Genomic DNA, 27,944 nt, shown 5'->3' with positions numbered 1-27,944 from the left:
TAGCTACAAAACAGTTATATTTCTATTAAATACATGTTAGAACCTGACTTTTCAGCAATATTAGCCCAGCTACAAAACAGTTATATTTTTATTAAATACATGTTAGAACCTGACTTTTCAGCAATTATTAGCCCAGCTACAAAACAGTTATATTTCTATTAAATACATATTGGAACCTGACTTTTCAGCAATTATTAGCCCAGCTACAAAACAGTTATATTTCTATTAAATACATATTGGAACCTGACTTTTCAGCAATTATTAGCCCAGCTACAAAACAGTTATATTTCTATTAAATACATATTGGAACCTGACTTTTCAGCAAATATTAGTCCAGCTACAAAACAGTTATATTTCTATTAAATACATGTTAGAACCTGACTTTTCAGCAAATATTAGCCTAACTACAAAACAGTTATATTTCTATTAAATACATGTTAAAACCTGACTTTTCAGCAAATATTAGCCCAGCTACAAAACAGTTATATTTCTATTAAATACATATTGGGACCTGACTTTTCAGCAAATATTAGCCTAGCTACAAAACAGTTATATTTCTATTAAATACATGTTAGAACCTGACTTTTCAGCAATATTAGCCCAGCTACAAAACAGTTATATTTTTATTAAATACATGTTAGAACCTGACTTTTCAGCAATTATTAGCCCAGCTACAAAACAGTTATATTTCTATTAAATACATATTGGAACCTGACTTTTCAGCAAATTTTAGCCTAGCTACAAAACAGTTATCTTATTTCAACTTCGTGGACTTGAACAGCAAGTATTAGCCTGGCTACATAAAAGTTTTATGACTTCATACAAACTCAAGCTTAGAGTTATGAGAAGGCATTATCATTGTATGTTGTATGTAAAAGTTATATATTATTTAGGTTTACATAGCATCTCTCAACGAAATCTAATATGTACCAAATAGAAAAACCGTTGAAAAAGTTGAATACACCAAGTTGCAAAATTGTATAAAGAAAAAGTACACACTGAGTACAGCTGAGTACACACTGCCTTGATGCACATTCCGCTAATGCAAACAAACTGACTAGAAATACAGGATGGCTAAACTATATAAATGTATGCAACATAAAAGTTAATAAAACAGTAGTTACTACTGAATCAGGGCATCAAATAACAGGTAATACACGATAATAGTCCGGTGTGAACAAACAATAAAATTTTGTTTTAAAACATATTGAAGATATGCCAGTTATCCGCATACATGTGTACATTGGAAAGCATACCAAGAAAACGTATGTTTAGCTATGCGCAATGGATTTTTCCATACCATAATATGCTGGAGATGGCCTACTATTGTCATCTTCTGGAGTCAACTTCTTACACCATGACTCGTAAGCTTCTAGTACAGCTGGACTCAGTCTAATAAGTTGCCGACTAACGACCTGATAGTCAGAGCTACTCTCTTTAAGATAATATAAAATGGTCTCATTTACCACCTGAATATCATCATACATTCCAGATATATGCTCCTGTCGACAATGTTCGTAATCTTCGGCTGGAACTACATTAAATACACCATAACTAGTATGGTGTGTTTTATAGCGCTTCAGGTACTTGATTTTATAATACATAAGCTGAGCATCTAGTGAGACAGCAGGAAATTCCACAGGGTTTTCTGTAAGCTCCTTGCCATTCCAGTTGGTAGCTTCATGATCTTCTGTTGTCGTGAAACACTTCACCGCTCCTTCTCTGGGGGATTCTTCCTTGGCTATTACACAAATAAATAAATAGAAAACGTTACAGACTACTTCACAAAGTTTTGATCTAGTTAACCCTTTGCTTACAAAATCCGTAAAAACCCGGAATACGAGCATTGTCTCAGCGAACGGATCCCGAAAAAATTCGGCCTGCGATGGACCTTTTTAAAAATATATTATTTATTAAAAAAACAGCATTAAAATGAGTAATTTGATCAATTTCCATTGGCTTTGTAATACTGTTTTGAGGTTATAAATAATCCCTAATACGCATGTGCAAGCAATACACTTTGCAAAGATGTGATCTTTTATGGAAATCTATTCATCATGAACGCACGCGGTTGTTCAAGCTCTGCTAAAAAGTTTGTTTAGAGGAAGACATCGACTGGTTTGGAAGTGAAGAAAAGGATATCAGGTCGGAAGATTGTGGGGTAGACGATGAAAGTGAAAAATAAGATCAACAGGGTGAATTGGATTGCGAAAGTGAGAGTGAAACGGCCGGCAATGAAACCAGGAGTATTTACGGATTTCAAAGAGGAGCTGACTTACAACAACAAAAAATTACATTTTGCTGACAGCTTGGCAGGAGTAAGTTCGAATTTTTAAACATAAGTATTTTTAATATTAAAGCTTTTTATAACATCGGCCATTATAAATGTTATATTTAACGAAACGAATAAATATGGCCTCCAAAAACATCACGATGCTTCGGAGCCTGTGGATGGTAAAGATATTTGGCGAGTTATTTATTTAGTTTTGCATATAAGTATTTTCAAAAAGCCTACCCTGTTGTCTTACTGGTCCACAATCCTTTATTATCTACACTGATTTTTAATAAAATTAAAAATAGAAAGAAAAATAGAAGCAAGTTTACTTTCTACTGTGCATTTTGCTGACAATTTTGAACAGCCTGCTAGCAATAGATTTTTCAAGTTAGATGTTTTTGTCATGATATGCGGCCAATTATATTCTGTTTTACTGCCTGGTAAATTCATATCTATAGATGAAAGCTTGCTGGCTTGGAAAGGACGACTTGGACAACCAGTTTCTTTACAAACTCTTGCAAACATATGACACCGTGCAGATGCTTATCATAAACCATTTTCACAGAGTTATTGCTTCCAAAAATGTATTTGTTATCGATGTTTTATGATAGAAAGGTGGCACCATTGACACATCACAATGTTGATAGAAATATTCACAGACGAATAACTTTGCAGGGACGATTTACAGGGAATAAATAGCTGCCTGTTGAGAAATTTCTAAGCTTTCAAATGCATATTCATTTATAGCTCTATTCCAATTTGCATGTAAGTTATAGCGAAGTTTAGGTGACATTGTCAGGCCTCCATTTTTCGCTGGTCTTTTGGGTCATGCACTGAGAATTTCGAGTGGCGCTCCCGCAATGCATCGGAGCTCATATTTCCACTTTCTATGCTCTCTGACGACCAATTTTTTTTGCAAATTGTTGAGAACCTATGAATCCGTGCAAGCATTATTTATACAACATTGTCAATTACCTTTATCAATTAGGAAAATACAATTGAAAATGGTGTATAAAAAATTAATAGCTTCAACAAATTGAGACTTGCTGGAAAGCATTTGCAAGCTATCTGCATAGAAAAAATATCAGCTTGTAGAGAAATTTCTCAGCTTTCCTATGCATATTAATTTATGTAACTATCAGAATTGTGATGTAAGTTACTGCAGTTTTTATGCAGTCATGTCGAAGGCTCAAATCGCCCTAGTAATTGCCTCCGTACGCTGGTATTTTCCCGGCTGTAAGCGCGTCGTAGCCAAAGGGTTAAGAACATGCATTAGATATATATAAAGCAGGTAATGTCTGTAGATGCCAACACTATACTATTTAAAGATATCAGAATAGTATTCTCATGCTCTAGATTGGTGAACACAGTAAAATAGGTTTTATGTATTAACATGATACAAATACACAACTTGTTAGCCTGTATGTGGCTTACATCTTCAACCTACCTGCTTCAATAGAGAGCTTGTTATCCGCCAATGCTCGACCATCTTCCTAACATAAATAAAGACAACTGGTTAAAAACGAAATTCAATGCAAAAATGTTAAAAAGTTGTTAGTTCAGGTTGAAAAAATTAAACCAAATAAGTGAGGAAGTATCTTAACATCTATTTACATACAAGATATACAGATGTGCTAAATCTGCTGGGAATAGTTATTGTTTCACATACCTTTATACTTGCCAATAATTCTTTACAGTATGTGGAAGGATTTAAAGACATATCACCATCTTTTCTATTTTCTAGCTCAAACGATTCAACATATCGTTGTGCATGCTGAAAATATTAATAACATTGTAAAAATGGAGATTCTTAGAATTATTCTTTAATAAGTTAACAACAACAAAAATGTGCCTAATATCTAGAAAGTTCAAGATTATTGCATAACCCCCTACAAGGAATCACACTAATTTTGCTGAAAAAACATTGTGGTTAACAGTGAAAATTGACAGAATAGGACTAGGTTCCTTAGTAATAGTTAATGTGTAGATAAATAATTCAACTAGACGTTTCCTACTGATAATTGTTGAAGTCTTAAGACCTCTTCGAATGAGAGCGTCACTCACCTTGATAACATACAGTCCAAAGCTTACACAATCTTTCTGTGGCATAGCCGCCATCTCACTATCTGTCAAAGCATAATCAGCAAACCTCTCAACAGAAACAAGCTTCCTGCAAATATTGTTGCTAACAGTGAGTTTTTGGATTAAACCATTTATGCTAGAATGCAAAGGCAATAACTGTTGCTTTTTGTAAGATTTACCGACAAACCTAGTGGAGAATTTCATGCTCACCTTTTTTTCAAAGGTCTGTTGTCCTTTGTAAGAAAGAGAGTCCATTGAATGAAGATTTCTAAGTTTCCTATCTACCAGCTGCAAACAAAGTACCATATACAATTTGGATATAAAGCTATGCAAGCTAATGCAAGTTGCATGTTATAGATACACGCAGAGCAAGTATTCCCGTGCCTACAAAACAGTTATATTATTCAAGTTACACGCTATATAAAAGATGTGCTGTTTTAAAATTTTAAAACAGTTATAATAACTACGCACAGCCATGCAACACTAATTGTTCTCAAAATTAATATCTTGACATAGTCTTTTAGTATAAAAGTGCAGCATAAGAATACTAACCATTAGAGAGTAGTGACTTCGCTCAGAATCATGTCTTGGTACTATAACAATGTCAGCAGGCTAGTCTAATCCGTTAGTGAGACTATCATGGATTAGTAGAGCATGAAACTGAAAATAAACATTTGATAAAGATAAAAAAAGTTAACGAATAATACAATATGACAAAATCTGTTCTGCTCCATTAAGCGTTGCATAATATGTTTATAAAATATATATTTTGTTGATGTAGCAAAAATTATGATAAAATTAATTCCATGAGGAACTTTTACCGCTGATTAAATGAAATAGAGATATTTTGACTTTGATCAACTTTAGATCACAACCTCAAAAAGACATACCTTGATTGTTGATTTCGACTTGGAAATCGCCAGTTTTATGCCAACATCTACCACCTAAAATAAGTAAAATAAAATCTAAAACTTAGTCCAATATTTCGAAGGAAAATTACAATTAGAAATTTAACAGACTGCACTAAAAGATACTGTTGCAACACAAACTGTCATCAAGAACATAGTTGCTTATAAAACATATGTCTAGGATCTATTTTTAGCAGCGTAACATTTTAATAAGAGCAGTAAACCTTTGTGGTATTTTTCCAATGCATTGTTTTTATCACTCTTTTATATATATACCTTATATTTCTAGTATCTAGAATAAATCTAAGCATTTCCAGCACCAGCAAAGCACCAGTAACCATTCTTTAATGCCAGTAATCATTCTTAATTTTCAAGAAGAGTTTTGACTGCAAGCGTGCAGCACCATGCTGGCTCCACGATGCAGCTCGCTTTAGAAATGCAAAAAAGAAACAAATATTGCCCGCTAGAGCAGGACGTTTAACATTGATGTCAAAGGTTCTTTTTAAAGCTATACAAAACTATTTTCTTACGTCCATGGTACTACTGATCAAATATAATCGCCAACACAGCTACACAGTTTTCAAACCGAGTTAGGAACTGCGGTCTAGAAACTCACAAATCGTTATCTTTTTTAGATCTGACCCGGTTTTTGGCCAAGATTAACCAGGGTTCATCATACACCAAAATGTCTCTTACGGGTTCTGGAGGTATTCCGTTATTTAATATTATCGGGTGGGTCCATTGTCCCCGTACCAAAACTTAAACTATTTTTAAGCCAACCAAATTCACGCGTTGAATAAATCATGAGCACGTAAATGAACTACCACTCCACTACTACAACTAGCGCGTAGGTACCGTATTGTATGGCGTTGTGATTAGCTTACATTGTGGCTTCTATTCGGGACAGGGTGTTTATATGGACGCCCGAACTTAATAAACAGAACGGGGTCCCTCCGGAACCCGTAATAGACATTTTTGTGTATGATGAACCCTGGTTAATCTTGGCCAAAAACCGCGGGCAGGCATATTTCCAGAGATAAAGTGGGTATTAACCATTATGTAACCTGGTTGGCTTATTTTATATGAGGTATTCGGATACATTAATAGGTTGCTCATCCATTAGTAGGTTGTGTTTGGCCGATAGAATTGACACCTGTTAGTATTTTTGAATATTCGTGCGGAAAACCGCGAAAAGTGTGTCTACCCTGTTGTTTTTGTTTTGTACGAGCGTGGCGAAAATCCTTGAGTTCGTGACCCGGCTAGCCCGTGCTATAAAATGCTGGAAATTATGGTTAGCTGTTAGCGTTCAGACTAAAGTTGCTAATTTAGGCTTATTCTGACTGGGTAAGATAGACAATCTTAAAATGGATAAGCATGGAAAAACATTCCCAAGGCCTTTGAAATTATGCACGGAATCTAGAGAGGGAAAATGGAACATTCTTAAAAAAATTAACAGTCAGAGAATAAAGGGAATTTTGCTAAACCTAATCTCACCAAACAGGAAAGGGAAGCGGATTTTTTGGCTACGAGCAGAGTTGAAAAAGACCAAAGATGAAAACTCAACGAATGTAGGCTATACAAAATTGTAAAGGGACCAATAGTAAAAATAATTGCGTAACTTATAGATTGCTGCTGGTAAATCTTCGATCAATAAGAGTTAAAATTATTGAGTTAGATGCAATGTCAGCTCATATTTTTTGTGTGATTGAAAGTCATCTAGACGTCTCCGTAAAAGATGCAAAGTTATTTGACTCGAGAGTTTTTGATATATATATATATAAATAATAGGGACTTGCATGGAGGGGGTGTACTAATAGCTATCTCAAAACAATTTTTACACTCTGCGGTGAGTTTTGAAGAATTGTCAAATTTTCCTTTGGAAATTGTTGCTACTTTTATTCCCAAGCAGTGCTGGTCTAGTCAGCGACATAGTAGTGGTTTGTCTATATATATTCTACCAAGTGCATCTCATTTAGCTGTTCAGCCTTTGGGTGAGTTTTTGTCAAAGCTCACACAGAGATATCGAAATGCTAATATACTGTAAAACCTCTAATTGAACGCCATGGCGCTCTATTTTTCAACCCTTCCTTTATAGTGGCGATCAATTGGAGGCGGCGTTCAAATATCGGCTGGCGGTCTATTTTTTAAATGGCTCATCAGAATTTTCAGAAGATAAATTTAGCCCTATTACAGGCGAAGCGAATGTCGCCTATATTTTGCTTTTTTTTCGGTGGAGCGATATTAAACCTTTTAGATGCAATAGATCTGCTGACTTACCTCCAACTTGTCAAAGATCTCTTAATAAATGTGCACCGAGAAACCAAGAAATATGTCTACCAGTTGCTTACAATTGACCTGCGATGATATTATAGCCTGTGTCCTTCTTTGCAATTCGTTGGAATTTTCAAATTTTTATTTCATTCTAAATTTGAAAACATATTTTAATTTTATATTTGTATTTAACATTGTTGAATAAGAGCTCATTGCACTCACTGATATGTTTGCTACAGTTTGAAGCCAAAACTAGCTTTTTATGTACGTACAATAGAAGTGGAGTTATGAGCAACGATCCATTGTAAGCCGTGTTAAGATAGCCACAAGGATGCTATTAAATAACATGTTATCAATATGCATATTTATAAGTTATACAATAATTATTTATTAAAAGATATAAATATATATTTATGATCAAGTGACACAAACGAACCATACTTGTATTGCATGCAGAAACAATAATTGGCGTTTTTAAAACAAAAATATTTTCTTCGTTTGTTTGAATAGCTGCGTCATGATTGTTGCTTTTGATGGAACGAACATCTTCTAGTTGTCCAATGAAATTCCACAATATCTTTTGGCCTCAACTCTTCTTTTGTACTGCTGAACTAGTCGATATTAGGATTCAAACAATTTTGCTGTTGAGCAAAACTTTCACGCACGGCATTTAGCACCAATGCAACGCGTAAATGTTTGATTGATAAACCGTTACCTCTAGTCCAAAGCTTGCAAACCATTTTTTATATGCATGTTCTTTGAAGTATTAAGACCGCGTTAAACAAGAAACTACTATTAGCCTGAGACAGTTAGTACTAGTAGTTATTTTTTTGGCGTTGCTCTAAAAGTTCTGGCAACGCAGATTGAAGTTGGCAGATGCTGCCATCGTAAATTTAAACCGTTTTTGTATATATGTACTTTGAAGTATCAAGGCTCCGTTAAACGAGGAACTACTATTAGTCTGAGACCGTAATTATTTCTATATCAATGATTTAAAAGTTCATCTACCATCGTAACTTTAGGCCGTTTTTTGTATATATGCAGGCTACTTTGAAGTAAAAAGACCGTGATAAACAGAGAACTACTACTAGGCTGAGACCGTTAGTGATTATTTCTATGGTGTTGCTTTCAATGTTTTGACAAAAAACCAAACACTCTGGAATTGGACCACGAGAGAATTAATGGTTATTGATATAAACGATTCATTATTAATATGAGTTTGTGGACACTTTTCTACTGATAAGTTGATATTATGGTCTCGTAAAGGTCAAATAATGTCAAATTGGTAGTCAAATGGAGGTTGGGGTTCAATGGGAGAGTGGCGGTCTATTTTTCAACTTTTCTCTCAGGGTGGCGGTCAATTGGAGGTGGCGTTCAAATGGAAATGGCATTCAAATAGAGGTGGCGTTCAAATAGAGGTGGTGTTCAATTAGAGGTTTTACGGTATACGTTACCGGTGACTTCAACTTGGCGGATATTGAGTGGGAATCAGGTGGTTTGGTGAAAGTCTCTGACAAAAAAAAACATCTGCATCAAAAATTTTTGGGTTTCAATGAATTTGGGTTTCATCAGTTAGTATCTCATCCAACTCACATCAAGGGTAACACTCTAGATTTGATTTTAGTTGATTTGGTAAATAATTTTTTGTCTCCTGTGGTTATTGGTCCGGGTGTAAGTGATCACTACATGATTGAGTGGGAACTTAGACTTGATTGTAGAGCTAACACTAATTCTCCTCAACTTGTTAAGCTATATACTCGGGCTGAAAAAGAAAAAAGAACAATGATCTTGGAGAAGACAGAAAGTCAGATCAGGGGCTTGATCGATGGTGGGGAGGACATTAATAATGTGTGGAATGTTTTCTTACACAACATGACGTTAGCTATTGAAAAGCATGTCCTAACCACAACAATTACACAGGGACCAAGGGGTGAGCCCTTCTGGTTTAATAAAATTGCAAAGCAACTTGTGAGCAAGCAAAGAAAATTGTATAATAAATACAGAAGGTCTGGAAATGAGTTAGATCTTCAAAAATACAAATATTTTAGAAAAAATACCGAAAAAAAATTTGGGAAAATACATAATCACTACCAAACTAAACATATTTTTACTCTTATGTCTGAGGTATACATCGAATGTTTTATCTATTTTTAAAGGTCAAGACAGGCAGAAACAACAGTATAAGGTCGTTGACTACTAGTGAACGTGACGAAAATTTTTTGGAGGAGTCCGAAGACATGGCAAATGAGTTGAGTAACTATTTTGGTAGCGTTTTTGGTCTGAGACAAGACTGTATTCCTTGTTTGATGAATCTACAATCAAAATAACCAGGGATTGAGTCAAGAAATTAATTACTGACTTGAAACCTGACCTGGGCCAGATGGGCCCCGGAAAAAGATATTTTTATCTAGCTATTGATGAAATTTCATCAGTTTAAACTCTAATATTTCAGTATTCACTAGATATGGGTAGGCTTCTCTCGCAATGAAAACAAGCCAATGTAGTTCCAATAATTAAATCTGGTAGTAAGCAAGCAGCCGGTAATTATCAGCCTGTGTCTTTAATTTGTATTTGTTCAAACTTTCTCGAACGCATCATTTTACATCATATTGGCTCAAAGTTAAATGACATTTTTCATACCTCAACAGCACGTTTTAGACGGGGACTGTCATGCACCAGTCAACTATTAACTAGCACACAGTCTATTTTATGGGAAGTTGACAAAGGAAGGCGTGTGCAGGCAGTCGTTTTAAATTTTTTAAAAGCGTTCGATAAAGTGTCCCATGCACTTTTGATGGATAAACTTTTAGGTTATGGTTTTACGAATGATATTCTTTCATGGATTTTAGAATTTTTGACAGATAAAACACAGAGGTTGGTTTTAAACGGGTCTTTTTTACAAGTTAAGGCAGTAACCTTGGGTGTTCCTCAAGGGTCGATCCTTGGCCCCGCGCTCTTTTTACTGTATATTAATGACATTAAGCATTCCCCGACTTCAACCATACGCCTATATGCCGATAATGCATTGTTGCATCATCCAGTTACCGGTGCTGCATCTGTTGAAGTTTTTCAGAAAGATTTGAATATCTTGGAGAAGTGGGCTGAAAATGGAAAATGTTTTTAATACATATAATTGTTCTGTTATAACTTTTGAACGTCAGACCATAACTGCCACGTACAACTTTTATCGAATTTTCTAGATGAATCAGACACGCTGATTCCGATTTTATACTCAAAATAAAAATTGATCCACTAACTTTCAAAGTAATGAAGGCTTTTTTACAGCGTTTTAATATCGGTCTCGAAAACAACACAATCGGCACGACTAGCTCCGCCCAGAAATGTTTGACGTAGCCTAGCTTTTTAAGAAACGGAATTTAGGGATGTTTAGTCCAATTTAGAATGATAGAGATGAGTGTCTTAATACCCGTTACCATCTAAATTCAGCCTTCAAAATAATCTCAGTTTTTTCTGAATTGTAGATAAGCTATTCAACATTGCATATTTAAAAATGAACTAAAAAAGCGCAATAAAAAAGCTAGCTTGTGATAAAATCGCGCTTTTTGAGCTCATTTTTTTGGCATTCAGTCTATTAAACATCCTGTAACAAGGTACGAGCAATTTTAAATAGTTAATCTACCTTTCATAGAAGACACAAGATTTTGCACGTGGCAGTTATGGTTTTAAAGATTGTTGATTTTCGTAGGGTACACCATCAACTAAACAATGTAGTTTTAAATCGTGTTAATAGTATCAAGTATTTAGAAGTTTTCATAACTAGTGATTTTAACTTGAGTGAGCACATCTATAAAAAACACTCCGAAGCGATGCAGGTTATGGGCATGCTCAGATGCTGGCATATAAAACCCCCGCCTGAAATCTCTTATTCAATTACTTGAGGTGATACAAAACAAGGCTGCTCGTTTTGTTAGTGGTCTGAAGGGGTGGGAGGGTGTTACCCAAGAGAAGGAATTGCTGGGATTTGATTCATTACCGAATCGTAGGAAAAATCAGAGGGTCAAGACCTTTCATAACATAATGCAGTCTAAGAACCCATCTTTCCAAGAACTAAATAATTTTATTGAGCAGTGCTTTAATGATGAGCGTCCTGCCACTAGTGCAAAATGTCAGAGCCAGCCAAGAGCTATCTCATCTAACCGAAATGCGTATTTTAACAGTTTTATACTAAAAACAACCAGAGATATGCGAATATTTAGTTGATACTTATACGAATCTGATGGTCTCCACCTACGGGTCTAGGGACTCTATCCTAACATGAACTTCTCACTGCTGCCTATTGCAACGCTCGTAGTACCCACGATAAAACCTGACAGATAAAACCCGCGATAAAACCTGAAAAATCTTAAAAGTTTTCACGAAATTTTTATTATGTTACAGAGGCGGCTGGTGCACTACTACTAACATTTGTTGCATTATACTCATAGCAGTTAACAAAGTGGGATAATTTACATACAGTATTTATTTTGTACTCAAACACGCCTGTTTAAAGATATGCGTGCATAGATTCATTTCTAATTTGGACGCTGCCAATAAAAGATTTGTAAACGATTTTAATAGCAAATTAATTTGAGCTTGGTGTACAAATCTATAGCTAATATTTATTTAATGGACTACTGGCCTTTGTTAAAGGATCATTTCTATGTTGCCATTAATCGCGAATTCTCTTATAACTTATGATGTTATAACCCAATCGTGAGATTATTTTGTGCCACTGCTGAACATTGCTCTAACACCTTTTGTCTTTAAAGCAAGCATTAAATTTTACACTTTCCGAATCCTATCAAAGTCAAAAAAATTATTTTTAAAGTTTAATTAAGTCACCAATTTACATTGTTTCATTAGGTTCTGTAATAACAACCACTGGTTTTTAGCTTATTAATTTAAGGAGATCAATGATTTTGTACAGCAGCCTGAAAAGATAAGCTAACTATACTTACTTAATCAATTAATAATATGCAAATCATCAAAACCACTAAATATTATTATGTGTAATACCAGACAGACGCATTTAAATATATGTGGATTTCGTGATAGCCGTTAGTTTTTGTTGCGTACTCTAACAGTTCAGACATTCTATAACGGAGCGTGTCAGAGCAGAAGCTTAGATCATCAGCTCTAGTTGGCATTTTACCAGAAATGTTTATAAGGCTTTGAAAAATGACTCGATTCATTTCAATTCTCATCAAAAAATTAACTAGTCAATTCCCGATTCTTTAGCATCATATGTTGTATAAGAATCGATTCAATTCATTGCAAAACCATCACAATTCAATTGACAATTCTGTAGCTATTATAACTTCAATGATTAAATTCAATTCTCCCAAATAGACGAAATCAATTCTTTATCAATTCTTACCAAAATTGACTTATGACAATATATCAAAATAACAATAACCCACAATCGCTCAGTCTATTGCCTATTTGTATAGCAAATATCGACTATTTCACTAAGGATTTCATTGCTTTTTCGGTGGAATTAAGTCATGCCTATCATTTTTGCTGGCATACACCTGGTATTGTTGCTGGCATACACCTGCTATTGTTGTTGGCATACACCCGGTATTTTTGCTGGCCTACACCCGCTATTTTTTGCTGGCATACACCCGCTATTTTTGCTGGCATACACCCGGTATTATTGCTGGTATACACCTGCAATTTTTCCTGGCATACACCCGCTATTTTTGCTGGTATACACCCGGTATTGTTGCTGGCATACACCCGCTATTTTTGCTGGTATACACCTGCAATTTTTCCTGGCATACACCCGCTATTTTTGCTGGTATACACCCGGTATTTTTGCTGGCATACACCCGCTATTTTTCCTGGCATACACCCGGTATTATTGCTGGTATACACCCGCTATTTTTGCTGTAAAAGCAGAGTTTCTGACATGTATATAACTTCAATTTAAAGTTGTTTTAGAATCAGCAAAAACTTCTGCACAAGAATCAATGCATTTAAAAAGCAAAAAGAATGTTTGATATTTTTGTAGTTTAGTGAAACCGGCTGCAAAAAAACGCTATCGTTTTTGCAATTTGACCAAATCGCAGATGTAATATGAAAATTTAGTAGCAAAAAATATCATTGATCCAGTGGTGATGGATTTCACTGGCAGAAATAAGTTTAGGTCGCTGCGTACAATGTTTCTCTCATTCATCCTAAACCAGAAATAAGAAAAAATGATAACCATGAGTTTGTGCTGTGTTTCATGAATAAAGGAAAAACTCTGCAACTGGTTCATTTTGGCACAATGATAACCTAACTTCCTAAATTTATTGCGGCAAAGTTTTGGGTGGATCTGATAACACTGCAAACTGTGTTTGCTGTTTTTGTATAGGTATAAAAGTGAGTCATTATAAAGGCTTTTCGGAAGAATGAATGATATTCGAGTGTAGGTATACAGCTTATAAATAAGCTTATTGTCAGTGGGCAGGCAAAGCATAAAGCTAGTTCGAAATACATGTATTATCAATCAATAATATATATGCAGTGATATTGAGGTGTTTTAAAAACGTGTGTGGTTCGCAACATGGGACTGAATTGACATCTTCGCTTTGGTGCACATCAGAAAGATTGTGTTACTTAAGACATCACTGTCCATGATGGATTTTCCATCAACGCAGTAATTATCAAGGAAAGGATTGTTGCATTTTGACTCAAGTCATTTTGCTTATTGAAAATAGAGAATCGAGTCAGTTTCTTTACGGTGACAGTAAAGACTCAATTCAATTCTTACTGGTAGGATGCTCCCAGTTGATACAATTCTACAATAAATAAAAGATACAAGAGAATCGATTGTTTTCAATTTATTTGTGAAGTGAACCCAGGCTTGCTCAAGCAAGCATGTTAACTCGAGTGCCCATCTCTGCATTTTACAATATAGGACTGAAAGCTGGGTTTGACAAATGCTGTTGAGTTCCATTGCGTAATTTTAGGTTACAGTGTCTTGTTTTTTATTTTGCTGGAGAAATCAGGCTCACACAGTTAGTTTTATAACTTTAATAGCTTGCTGAGTGATGTGTATTGAGTATGGTTTAATGTGCTTATAATGGAGATTTTTAATTTGAAAACTAGCTACCTTTAATTTGTTATTAAATGTTTGTTGATGAGCGAGTATAACGAATGTGTGCAAGTAGACACAAAGAATACACCTGAATAACTGAACTTTATATGAAGTATACAATACCACCTAGTGACTACATAATATAATAAATTGATATATATCATTTATGGTGTAAAATAATGTACAAATGCTTTAAAAAATCGTATTCTTATCTTGGAATGGGTTGAAGCTATTTACACTACTTGTAGTAAAAAATCTCATTTTTAGCTTTCCGAACAGCCTTTTTAGAAGCTAGTGGTGAAAAAACTAAGGTTGAACTGTATTTTAGAATTCATATAGCAAACAACTTCACTAATTAGGATTTTCAGCTATATGTGCATCCGCAAAGTAAAGGCTAAACTTGTAATTAGCGAGAAACTCAGTTTGCCGGACGATTTTGCCATATAATACCATCTTTTTTGGTTCCGATTGTCTGTAACAGTTTCATAGCTTTAGTGCTGTAATATCATTTGGGTAGTGCTGCAGATCTTCTGAGGTGCTATACTACTTACCATAAAACCTTTATTTGAATGCCATGGCGCTCTATTTTTCAACCCTTACCCAAGAGTGGCGCTTTATTAGAGGTGATGTTTAAATAAAGGGTGGCGTAGCATTTTTTAAACACCTTGTCAGAATGTTGAAAAGATAAATTTAACTCTTTTACAGGAGAATCGAATGTCGCCGATATTTTGCACTCTTCTTTGAGCTGTGTGACATTAACGCAATGTTTGCTACAGTTTTCAGCCAAAACTGGCTTTTTATGTGCAACACAACAGAAGTTACAAGCATCGATTCATTGTAAGCTGAGTTCCGATTACTGCAATCATCCTAATAAATAGTATGCTACAAATCTTCAAATTTATATGTTTTATAATAATAATCTATCAAAAGCTACAAATCTATATTCAAGAACAAGTGAACATAAACAAATCATAATTATAATACCCTAGGACACTTATATTTCGCTAGTATTTAGTTTCGTGAGTAGCTCACAGAGTAAAATTTCGAAGCAACTTAATTTCGCAGCTCTGATGAGTGCGAAAATATAGTGATGTGAAAATAAATGCAGTGGAACAAACATAATTATATTCCTCAGGTTCGGTTCACCGATAAAAAAAATTCAATTTGCGACTAGTTTGTAATTGTGAACCGCAGGTAGAATGATGTGGGCAAGGTCGATAATGCAATTTGATCGCTTGCTGCCATTTGTTTCTTAGACTATCAACAGGCCAGTTTTCACTGGGGCAGCTGGCCGGCTGAGCCGCCTAACTTTTTGGGAATTTTTTACGGTAAGTACAGTCCAACTCGAAAAACTCGCCCTCAGATAAAATGTAACATTTCATCTCAAACACAAGGTCAACTCAAACGGATTTGTTTGGTCGGTTCCAACGCAATGATAAATTCCTTCAGATAACTCGACCTCAACATCCTTTATTCGAAAAGTTATTTGCCCAACGGCCATGGACGCGGTTTTTATCGCTGTAGAATGTCACTTCATTCCAAGCCATAGAGACGAACATCAACTTCTAGTAGTTCTTAGGCATCATTATTATCATCATCAGAGGCAAAATATTTTTTGTCGACGACTTTTATAAAGGTTTGCAAAAGATTCAGTTTTATCAATCACCCGCTTGGCCGTGTCCCATCGAAAGCGTAAAAGCCTCCGAATGAACTTAAAATAAAATCCGCAAAATTGATCTTTGTTAAAACGCTCAAAAGGAAAAGATGTTTTTTTCCGAGCGTATTAACTGCGGTCATGTTTTGCCTATTTTAATTTAAAAACGTCTCGCCAGTCACATCACTTAAAACAAATCTAAAAAAATTACAAGTTATTGAAGAGGTGTCAGTGGTGAATCCAAACCTTTCCAGAGCCATGCTGCTTGTGTAGAACTGCGAGTGTCAGTGCATGTGTCTTATTTTCTTTCAACACACGGTGCTCACTGCATTGATTGATGTCCCCAGCAAACGATAACGCTAACTAATGCATGTGCATTGACATCAAATTCCTATCATTATAAATCATTCCTAATGGGAAAATAATCCTAAATAATTGCAAAATAATAACGTAATAAATTTTGACAGTCAAATTATTTTGTCGGTTTATATTTTAACGGTGCTATAGTGGTCGTTAAAAACGTTAAAATAAATGTCGTTATAAAATTCAATTATACAGTATCAATGAACAAAGCTATTTAGTTTCGCTTTTTCGCTCGTTTGTTATGATAGTTTAGTTTCGCACATGAAACTTTCGCGAGAGGATGACACCGCGAAAGCGCGAAAGTTAGATGCCGCGAATACATAAGTGTCCTAGGGTACATGCAGAAACAAAAATTAACATTTTTGAAACAATATTTGCATGGTTTGCTCGGCAGGTTACGTTCTGATTGTTGCTGTCGTATGTAACCATTTTATCATCTTCTAGCTGTTCGATACCTTCTACAGTGTCTGCCGACCTAAACTCTTCTTCTGCACTGCTCAACTAGTCGATATTAGTGTCCAAACCATTTTTAGCAGAGCAAAACTTTCAAGCGTTGCTATCTGAAGAACTTTGCGAAAATGATGATAAATTTTTAGCCGGATGCATGCCTATCACAAGTCGTCTAAAACAGCGTAATTGCTAGAACGTTTTTCACATACGTTGAAGTATCAAGACCACACTAAACAAAGAACTACTATGTTGTTACCTGATACAGTTGTTAATTATTTCTGTGCTGTTGCAATCAAAGTTTTTAACGAAAAAGTCTAAAGACTTGGAGTTGGAAAACGTACTTCGATACGGACAGAAACATCGAACAAGTTAATTATTATTGATGTAATCGAGTCATTACATTCTATCACCTGTCACATAGGTAGAAACATTCTACCACCTGTTACATAGGTGGAAACATTCTACCACCTGTTACATAGGTGGAAACATTCTACCACCTGTCACTTAGGGGGAACATTCTACCACCTGTCACATAGGGGAAACATTCTACCACCTGTCACATAGGGGAAACATTCTACCACCTGTCACATAGGTGGTCTTGCCTATGGTTACACTGGCCTGTGACCTTCAGTCTTTAGATAGAAAGTAAAACTAGGTATACATAAATTACAAGTCTTCTTAAAGCTTTTGAGGCCACTTATTACCCAGTCATTGAAGCTGAACACAGTAAAAGTGTGATTTTAGTTCACAGCACCACTTTGTTCTGTGAAAGCCTATTGTTTATTATGTTTACAGCAAAGTTTTTGCGGTGACCTGGGATCTTTAAACATTGTAGGATACCAGCATTGTGTAAGATTTATGCGTAATGGCTGTTAACCTGTGGTAAAACCAAATTTAATGGATGATCTTTTATTCAGTAGGCGATCCTACGATGTAAATAATCCAGGAACGTTTGCGTTATAGTTGATTTACGTTATACGAACAGTAAAATACATGTAAATTACCTATGATTGTAATTCTCTCGATATATTCGCTGCCCATAAACTTACAGCAGCATACGCAGCCTGTAACAGCTTATAGTTTATGAGACTTTGGAGGCAGCTTTTTTCCACACAAAAGAAATATTTTTGGAGAATTTTTTAAATAGCAGTGGAATCAAGTGCATTGGTGATATATGAAATTGCTAGCTAACAGAGATTGCTTGCATGAGTCTGCCTGCCTATCTCTTCAGTCAATATTATTGTTCAATGAAATAGCAGCTGCACGTGGGAACTCAAGACACGATATTGAGACTAGCTTACTAAATGCTACTAGTGAGATGAAGCCGCCTTGCAGGCATGTCAAAGCCAAGCAGATAATTTTAATTAATTTCAGTTGAATAATAGAATTGGAACACAATGTCAATGAATCAAAAAGTCCCTCTGTGACGGTGGTGCGTTCTTATTGTGTATCACCCAAGTGAGTATTTGAGACGTATGAAGGAGAAAATTGATAACATTAAACAAATTTCTCTTTGAAACGTTTTACAGGACATCGTATCAGTTTATGCTATCCTATTGCGGAGTATCAAGTATGATTTTCATTTTCGTGATGATGAGAATATTTTGAGTTGATGATGCACTTCCTGTGGTGCTACATCTCCTATTCAGTTATTTTCCATGGACTTACATTTTTAGATGTTTGAATAAACAATGTCATGGTAACATGTCTGTTTCCTGTGAATATAAGCCATGTGAATTTAATTTTATTCTGTGTTCCTAAACACAACCGAAAACATTTGGATGTTATTGAAATGGCGTTTTTCATGATTTTGTTGCCATAACAATGTTTATCAAAATCAGACAAATCCTAGTTGTAATTTTAGAGGTCACAGACTTTAGTCAGTATTTGAAATTTCATTTATTATAATCGTGATGTGGCGCTCACACAACCTTTGGATAGAGACTGCGAATAAATTTGTGAATATCTGTTATGTAGTTGTTCAGCCAACTCCGCAAAAGTCCTTTGATACTTGAAGGTTGACTTGCAATAAAATTCACGTTACAGTTATTTGGTATCAAAAGATTCACCATGTCGTACTCTGTTGTGTTGTAGGTGCCAAATATGTGGAAATGTGATTACAAGCTCTTAAAAGCTCAAAAACGAAAAGCAGCCGTTGATTGGAATCTCTTTATTTCGATGAAGTAGCCATGAAATTTGGGTATTGTCTTGTCACGTGATGTTCTCACGTAATTGAAAGGCCAATAAAAAGCTCAATATAAAACCTATCGTAGCGCTAGTTTATGACAAACACTTCGGGTTTTACCGAAGACCCCGTATCAAATATAGATGCTCGCTACTTTACAGTTTTGTTTCGGTTTGGTCTAATCGGCAAGTTGTAATTTGATCGTGTGACCCAATACTTCGCAAATAATTTTTGCAGCACTTTTCGATTATCAGAAGTGACCAACAGGCTCGTCATGGTTATCAGACAATGATACGTACTTCTTCAAGCTAAGGCTAAAAATTAAACAAATTTTTACGGTAAGTTATAGGATATCATTAAAAGTGACAACATTACGATGATGATAAAACAGACGCGTAAGAACAATAGACATGGTTTTATTGAATGCGTGAAGTATATTTGTGAAAATATTTCGACGAATAAGGTTGCATGAAAGTGTAAACAGAAACCATCTCTCACAACTACGTGACATTTGAGCCGTTTTGGAAAGAGAATCCAAACTACGGCGGTCTCGTGTGGCTGCGATTTTCTGTTCGTTTTTGAGCTTTTAAGAGCTTGTAATCACCTTTCCACATATTTTGCACCCACAACACAACAGAATAAGACATGGTGAATCTTTTCATATCAAATAACTGTAATGTGAATTTTGTTGCAAGTCAACCTTTGAATTCTCATGGAAATGCAAGCTGATGTAATGATCAAATTTGATGAACAACATCTCAAAAACGTTGCTTTTGTTTCGGATAAATTATTGCACTCTAGTTAGTCCTTTTGATCTTCTATCTCACACCTCTTTGTCTTCTCTATTCTATGGTTCTATGAAGTATCAGAATCTTTACAAGTCCCATCTAGACTGCTCCCTAATTGATGCTGCCAGACACCGGCTCCTCATGAGGGAGTAACCATGATACGACATATATCGATTGTTATGCTTGTTTGAGAGTATTCGCAAACTAAAATGATGTTAGTAATATAATAATATAAAATATATATTGCACAATTAATATGTTACATTGTAGATTATGAAAATGTAAATTTTTTGCAGTGGCTATAGTTATTCTACGGAATTAGGACTACAAGAAAACTATGAACACTAGATTGTGGAAGATGCAATTGAACGTTGATCGATATCACATGCTGCAACAGTTCCTCTTCATACTCCTTAGCTCTATTATGAGAGTTCATCATCTTACAAAGGAGTTGAATTTTATGGCATTGTTAATTTTCATTACTTGCCCCAATTATAGTGGCAGTGTCACGGTATTGATATTACTAGCTGCAATTGAATTGTGCCAAGTCATCCATTTTCAAAAACTGCGTGTGAGCGTTAAAGATTTCTAGTATCTAATCAGAGTGTTTGCTGTTGGTAGCTCATCCAAGATTTGTTAAGTTTGTCACTCAAGCCTGTATCATCATTATCTGAAGATATCACTTACAGCTACATGATGCCGAGTGGATTATATAATATTGTTACGTAACTTGGTTGTATATTGAAGGAAATTTTTGAAGGGGGTGGTGAGAACTGAGGTGTTGCCTCGGCTATTTGAGCAAAAATAATGGGCCTGCTTTATCAGTAGTACTTGAACTCTTGCGATTTTTCTCCTGCCACATCTATTTGCAAAATTGTCTGCTTTCCTGTGATACGCTTGTGTCTTGTCCATTCAAAGTATTGCAACCATCTAGTCTGTGATTTAGTTCACACCTTTGAAAGATTCTCAGGTGGCCATCTGGCAGAGCGAGATCTACCTAAAACACCAGATTTTCTCAAAATAGAGTTGCAGAAGAAATATCATTTTTAGTTGGTATGATGCCTTGCAATAACAACAGACATTGCTGGCTTCTACCTTGCAATGATGAATATGGATTCAAAACTGGCGGGAACCTGGTTCATCAACCTGGTGCAAAAGATCTCTCTCACCACTCATCATCCGCAGATATTGCTGATTATAAAAAATTTCCTAACAAACTCATGCGTAATATCTCTGTCGTGGCATCAAGGATTCTATTGTGAAAATTCCAGCTTCGGTTTGTGCAGGCAGCGTAGTCATGAATTTCGCTGTATACTCGTGCTTCATTGTTTTATTACGGCATAGCATCTATCATACATGTAGATCTTAATGCTATATCACATCGCCATTATGCGTGTCAACAGCTTCAACGTTTCAGTCGTGGTCTGCAGTTAATGTTAAGTATAAACATTGCAGCAAGCTGTTACCCCCTCGCTATTGTCTAATGACTATTTCTGTGGTAAAATACCTTCATAGTATATCATTATTAACATAGATGTATTCATTGTGAATGGTCATAGAATTTGATAAATCAGAAGCAACAACATATAATAGGAACCTATCTTAGTTCTGTGCGTAGACTTGCGTAACACTATGTATGCTTTCAGCGCTCATGATTTATCACTATAATTATTTGGCTTATAGCTCAGTGTGCCTGCATGGCTGGGTGGATGGACACGCAGTGTCACTCGGGCAGCTTTGAAAGGAAGGGATACAGCGGAAACCAACTGTGATCCAAGTAAAACTGTCAGTGCCAAAAGGTGGGTACTACAGCTAATTACTAGCTTAGAGATGGATCGTTGGAAATCTGTTTGACCGCTACAGATGAGCTTTGCTGCCTGCTTGAGCTTTTCAATGTATGGCACTGCTTCAATTCGTTGCTTGCACTCGATGCAGCGGGTTTGCTGTGCCATGCCTTGCGAACTCTGTCCTATCAGCTTCTGCTTCCTGCTAGACTGCTTGCTGGCACGCTTTCTCCTTGCAGCTGCTACTGGCTACTCATAGTCTGTCGGATGTGAGACTTAACCATCACCATGGCAACTGTTCTGCGTAACATTGCTAGTTATTCAAATGTTGCTGCTTAGCAATGAAGTATCCTTCCTGCTAGCGACCTCATTAATGCATGGAAACTAATGAGCTTTGTCACGGCTACATTTCTCCTCTCTCAAAGATCATCCATTCAGTTTGTTGATTTCAGAGGAAGTTATTTTTTTAGTATAATATAAGGCTGCTACTGATTCATTGGACTCTCTTATTCACAATATTTCTTTGTTGTAACTAAAGTGGCAGGTGAGTGACGGAGGGGGCCACACCTACTAAAGAGCCCCCAACTAAAATATGAGATCAGTTTGTTAAGTAATGCGCATACAAATTGTTGTGGAGAGCTCACCTTACTGATTTATGAGTTACTCATTCTACCAAGTAATGCTGTTTTAATTCGTATCTGTAATCTGATGCGGAGTTACGTTAAATAGCATCTGCTCTCATATGACGCAGACCAGCCAGTGGGAGCGGCAGTCAACAGTGAGATGCAGGCGGGTGAGTAATGGGTATTTTGAATGAAAGCACTGCTTTTGGCACAGTAGAATTCACTGTTGTCACTAGTCAGTGGATACTAGTGTGTCAAGCATGGTGTGGAAATACTTATCATTGTCAAGAAAGGCCGTTTACACAGTCGTCAGCTATTAAGGCATTTGGCACCGTCACATTCTTGCTTCATTATAATTTGCAACAGTGTGCAAGTGTCTTGCATTTTAATTGCTCACATAGTACCTTCACAGCTTTGTGGCTGTGGTCGGAGAGAATGAAAATGATTTGTCAAAGGCTTTGTCAATTCGATGAATTGTCGAAATGAGGAGACTGAGATTTATATCTTGAGTACCTACTAAGGTGACTAGCCTTGTTGGCAGTTGCTGTACCTGTGGTTTCTGCTAGACAACATATAACTCATGTCAGTTTGCATAGCAAGCTATGAGTTGAGTCTACAGTCTATAATAGCAGTCTACCCAACTGTCGTAACATTCTTATCTATCTAAACGAAATGATCAGCCTGCAGTCTCACCAAAACAAAAAATCGGTGAATTAGGTTGTATGTGTACATAGGTCTCTTTTGTCTTGAATAGAATTTGCCCGGAGTTATACCGGCTAAATTATGGCTTGACATTCAACACTGAGGCCTGCTGTGTTACTAACACTTTCTAGACTGTCAATTGGTGCTTCAGGGTTGTCACTACACTACACACCAGGTTCTTACAACCATCTTCTCGATACATTATTAATTTTTGAATTGCTTGATCTCGCAAGGAAAGCTCAGCGTTATATTATTCTCAAAATTCACAATGCTATATCTAATAAAAATGCTTTTTGAAGTATTGAATGCTAGCCTTAAACGAAGATTGACAAGAAGGGAGACTTGCATGACAAAGAATGAGTTTGCATTACATCATTAATTGGCAATACGAACTTAATGTGAGCTCCATGTATTGTGTTGCCATGCATTTAATGCTTTGGTGAGAAATAAATTTCTAATGAAATTGTGAATCCCTGTACTGTAGATTTTTTAATTTTTAGAATTCATTCGAACACTTTCTATTTGAAAAGGATATTTTGTCAAAATCCTTGTATCTAATCGCCGAAGTCTGGTGCTTGATTTGCTAGGTCGTTTTTCAGTCAGTTAGACTCTAAAAATGTTTAGTCGCAATTTAATATTCCTGCTTTGTAACACCAGCTTCCTAAGGATGCTGTAAACTGAATATTTGGTAGAGATCTATCAGACTAATATCATTTTCATTGAAGACTATTTTTCTTTGATTATGCAATCAGTCAACAGCAGTGCGTGATGCGTAGAGATAAAATCTCGCAACTACTTACTCTTACCAACACACCCCCTATGAAGAGCTCTTTGACACTTCAAACGATGTCTTTGTCACTCCCCAAGCGAAGCCTAGTAACTATGATCCGATTATCTTCTAAAGAATCTCAGTCACTCGCATTCCATTAAATATTACATTTGCCCATGTCATTTCTTTATAATGCTACATGGATTGGAGACAGCAACAAGCGACGACATTAAGATAACTAATGAAGCAGGGGCTGGCATGTCTAACTATCAGCTGCAAGATGCTTTCATGATATTCTTGGCCTAATTTACATAAATCTTGAGATCTTCTAGCCAAACCAACTTATGAGCGGGTTTTGCTCAAAACTTGGACTTGAGAGTTTATCTCCTTTCTTAAAACCTGAGCCTTATCCACGACGGCCATATGGTGATAAGTGTGGTGATAACTAAACAGGAAACTATCGGTCCAGTTAATAGTTCATGTAATATTCATCCAGTCTTAACCCTATTTGAAACACTAACCGCTATCTGTGATACAATCAGGATAGAGCGGCTCTGGTGCCGGACTGCCTACTAGAGGTATACTGAAAGACTTGAGCCAATGTTAGCTAGCTATAGTGATATTATACGATGAAAACATACATTCACAAGATGTATTATTTATGAGTTATTTTGTATATTCTTGGCACAAGTTCTAAACAAAACAATAACAGTGCGTAAACAAGAACAATAACATATGAGCGCATAAACAAGAACAAAGAACAAATGCACTGAACAATGTTGTCTTCATTAAATATATTGGGAATAGGTTGATAAAAGGTTGGATTTTGTCTCATGTCATCTAGTGATGGCTTTGCTTCATGGAGACCGCAGACTGATTAGTACCAGGAACCTGTAGTAAAAAATGCATGTGTAAACTTGTATAACTGAATACCCAAACCCCAGACTCTAACCAATGTATGTCACATTATCCAACTATGTTCAGGAAGTTATTTATGGGAAACAAAAGAGAAGGACATATATTGGTGCCAAAAGAGACGAAACAGTTGTGCTGATTATCATGGATACCTTTAGGGCGGTTTAAAGGTCTGATAACACAAGTCTCGATTTGAGAACTCTTAATAAAGACATGTACCTTGCAGAAAACATCGTCACGAGTTTTCAGGATGGGCTACGATAGAAAAGGGTTGGTGGTTAGAAAACTGCTGTGTGCTTGTCTCCAACACTAAAACAGGTCATCACTAAAATTATTTTTATACTAATGATGAGATGGCATAGTTTATACAATGCAAATCTATTATGAAATGATAATCTAAAAGGAACCGTGCTTTGTATTACATAATAACCCAGGTCTGCAAGGCTATTGAATGATTGTAATCGTCTCCCCTACAAAAACTTCAGCAACTCAAAAATTGTGTATGAAGATAAACTACATATTACAGAATAAGGTTATGTGGGTGCAGTAAGCCTATTACAAAACATCTAGCAATTCTTAAGATTAGAAATCTTTCAAGGAACAGGTATTTGAGGAAGGGGTTTTATTAAACATTATACAAAATGCACTAAACGTACTTACATAAACATGTAGTGATTTTACAGATATTTGTAATTTCATAGGACTCAACTTGCGCAGTGAGATGTATACAGCGCACACTCTAAATATCTATTAAATGTATGTTTTAAAGTACACAACCTAAATACAGTAGACGCTCCCATAACGTACACCTCCTATAACGTAAAATCCAGATAACGTAAAGAACTCATGTGAAGTTTTTGCTTCATACTACGTAAAAAATTCCATATAACGTAAAGTGCCAAGTCAGGCAAAATCTCAAATTCCATTTGAATGGTAATCTATCTCATCGCACGTGCGAAAGAGAAAACGATGTGCGTACAGGGTTTTATCTATTATATGTACAACATTTGTGACATTCTAGTTCGTCGTGACAGATCGTCAAGTGTGTCGGCAAAACAGAGAATAGAATAGCTACGCAATTGCTCATAAATACAAAGGTGATCGATTGGTGCAGGTGTTACCGCATCGGTTTTTCAATCTGGATGTGACAAGTTGGAGTATCGGCAAAAGTTTTCTTTTATCTTAACCTTGACCCCTGGGTACAGATAGACGACGAACAGGTAGCACCATTTTTTATAGTAAAAATATTTGGTTGTTTTGCTTCATTGTAGACAATAAAATATTTGTTATTAGTTTTACTTTGCGGAAAAAAACCGTTTAGAAAAAACAAGCAAATCGTTGTAAATGGACGTGGAAAATGTGAGCTCCCATCAGCTTATTGCAAAAACTACCACAACCATGGTCTATAAAACCAGTGAGATTGATCAAAAAAAGGAGAAAAGTTGTTGATGCAAACCAATAATTCTGCAGTTACGGTACAGCCTACAAAGTAAGAGAGCTAAGTCGAGTTTTTCCTTTTTGCCTGGCCAAAGGGGTGAGTTTGGAAAGATCTTGGAATAGATTTGGCAATTTACATGTATTTTGCTGTTCTTATAACATAAAATCCCTATAGCATAAACGTACCGGGAACAGATTATTTACGTTGTAGGAGCGTCTACTGTGTCTATCAGCTGTATATTTTACAGCGCACATCCTAAATCTATCAGGCATATACTCTTAAGGCGTGGTCACACAAGCGCCGAACCGACTTGGGTTTGGTTTGGAAGTTGTTTTACTTCAGTTCGGCTAAGCCACACGTCACACGGCATCCGAAGTCACTTCGCTTCCTAGATACCATACGTATGGAGACAGGACACTGTCTCTTTGGTAGTTTTTATGTATTTGAGCTAAATATTTCTAATGCACACAAAAAACTTTGAGGAACAATTATTAATTATAATTACGCAGCAGATTTATCAGAAGATCGTTCAGCTGCTCAAAATAAATCCCTCGATACAAAGATTTTGCCAACCCTTCCCATCAACATAATTATATTTTTTTATTAACATATGAATGTTTTTTTATGCTGAGTACATAACAAACAAAAACAGTCTATATCATAGTACTGTGGTTTTACATAAATAAATCAGTCAACGATACTTCATCAAGATGAGTATGACACATTACTTATATTCTACACAAAAGAAAATCACAACCATTCTCTTACATTTATGCAAAACTTAAGTGCAACATCTTACATTTATGCAACACAATCACAAGTCCGGGTGAGCCTTGTCGTAAATTGCTTCATGTGTTTATTTAACGAAATAAAAGTATCGTCCCATTTCTTTTTTAACTTTGCTCACACGCACGTAAGGAGAAATGTGACGCGTGTTGGCTAGAATTCTAGAATTTTAATCAGCCAATAAGAGAAAGGGTTTGGCCACGAAATTTCGAACAAGACCAAAATGGTTCGTTTCGGCCAGAAATGTTTTCGGCCGAACAGTTTATAACTGACAGCGACGTCGTTTTGTGTCGTATAGTTCGTTCCGGCTCTCGTGTGACCACCCCTTTACAGTACACACCTTAAATACTCATTAGATGTAATCTTACAACACCTTAACTATCCATCCGATGTATACTCTTACAGTACACACTTTAAATACACAACGGATGTATATCTTACAGCACACACCCTAAATATCCATCAGATGTATACTTTACAGTACGCACCCTAAATATCCATCAGATGTATATTATACAGTGCACACCCTAAATATCTACCAGATGTATATCTTACAGTACAAGGCAAATATTTATCAACATAGTAAGAACCTATCTAAAAATAGCCAAGATATGATAAACTTTAGCATGAATGCTAAGCATAATAGATGAGACAATAGCTGTTCACACATCGGAAACCTTTATACCATAGTTAACAATTAAAAATATGTTGAGATGTTTTAAGTTGCCAGTATTACCATTGCGGCATTACCATTTAATCATGCAAGAAAACCATTTCAGCAAGTACAACTAATGCTAACCAGATCATATTTCACATTCTGTATTAATACCACATGACCAAGTCATTAGTTTTGTGCTAATAAAACTG

General features: G+C 35.9%; 2 protein-coding genes across 7 annotated transcripts in view; both read right to left on the bottom strand.

Annotated features, from left to right (window-relative positions):
- Positions 1 to 778: 778 nt before the first annotated feature.
- On the bottom strand, positions 779 to 4,016 carry LOC137391702 (uncharacterized). The gene is made up of 3 exons (XM_068078228.1): positions 3,945 to 4,016; positions 3,723 to 3,768; positions 779 to 1,741 (listed from the first exon to the last, which is right to left on the bottom strand). The coding sequence occupies exons 1-3, from the start codon at positions 3,993 to 3,995 to the stop codon at positions 1,272 to 1,274; spliced, it is 567 nt and encodes a 188-aa protein (XP_067934329.1). The 5' UTR covers positions 3,996 to 4,016; the 3' UTR covers positions 779 to 1,271.
- A 20,560-nt stretch (positions 4,017 to 24,576) lies between these two features.
- The window catches only part of LOC137391087 (zinc finger CCCH domain-containing protein 10-like), a 29,480-nt gene continuing 26,112 nt past the window's right edge, over positions 24,577 to 27,944 (bottom strand). For all 6 annotated transcript variants that reach the window (XM_068077439.1, XM_068077443.1, XM_068077442.1 and 3 more), the window contains 2 exons: positions 25,073 to 25,162; positions 24,577 to 24,829 (listed from right to left, as the gene is read on the bottom strand). The gene's annotated coding sequence lies outside the window, so the exon portion shown is untranslated. The remainder of the gene's footprint in view (positions 24,830 to 25,072; positions 25,163 to 27,944) is intronic.

The sequence above is a fragment of the Watersipora subatra genome, chromosome 3 (assembly GCF_963576615.1).
Source record: "Watersipora subatra chromosome 3, tzWatSuba1.1, whole genome shotgun sequence".
Classification (NCBI taxonomy): Eukaryota; Metazoa; Bryozoa; class Gymnolaemata; order Cheilostomatida; family Watersiporidae; genus Watersipora; species Watersipora subatra.
This window is presented reverse-complemented; position numbering and strand designations above follow the sequence as displayed.

Coding starts and splice junctions, on each gene's coding strand:
- LOC137391702 (XM_068078228.1), bottom strand. CDS start 3,995: ATGTCTTTAAATCCTTCCACATACTGTAAAGAATTATTGGCAAGTATA. Junction 3,769..3,944: donor AATTATTGGCAAGTATAAAG/GTATGTGAAACA, acceptor TATTTATGTTAG/GAAGATGGTCGAGCATTGGC. Junction 1,742..3,722: donor CAAGCTCTCTATTGAAGCAG/GTAGGTTGAAGA, acceptor TTTGTGTAATAG/CCAAGGAAGAATCCCCCAGA.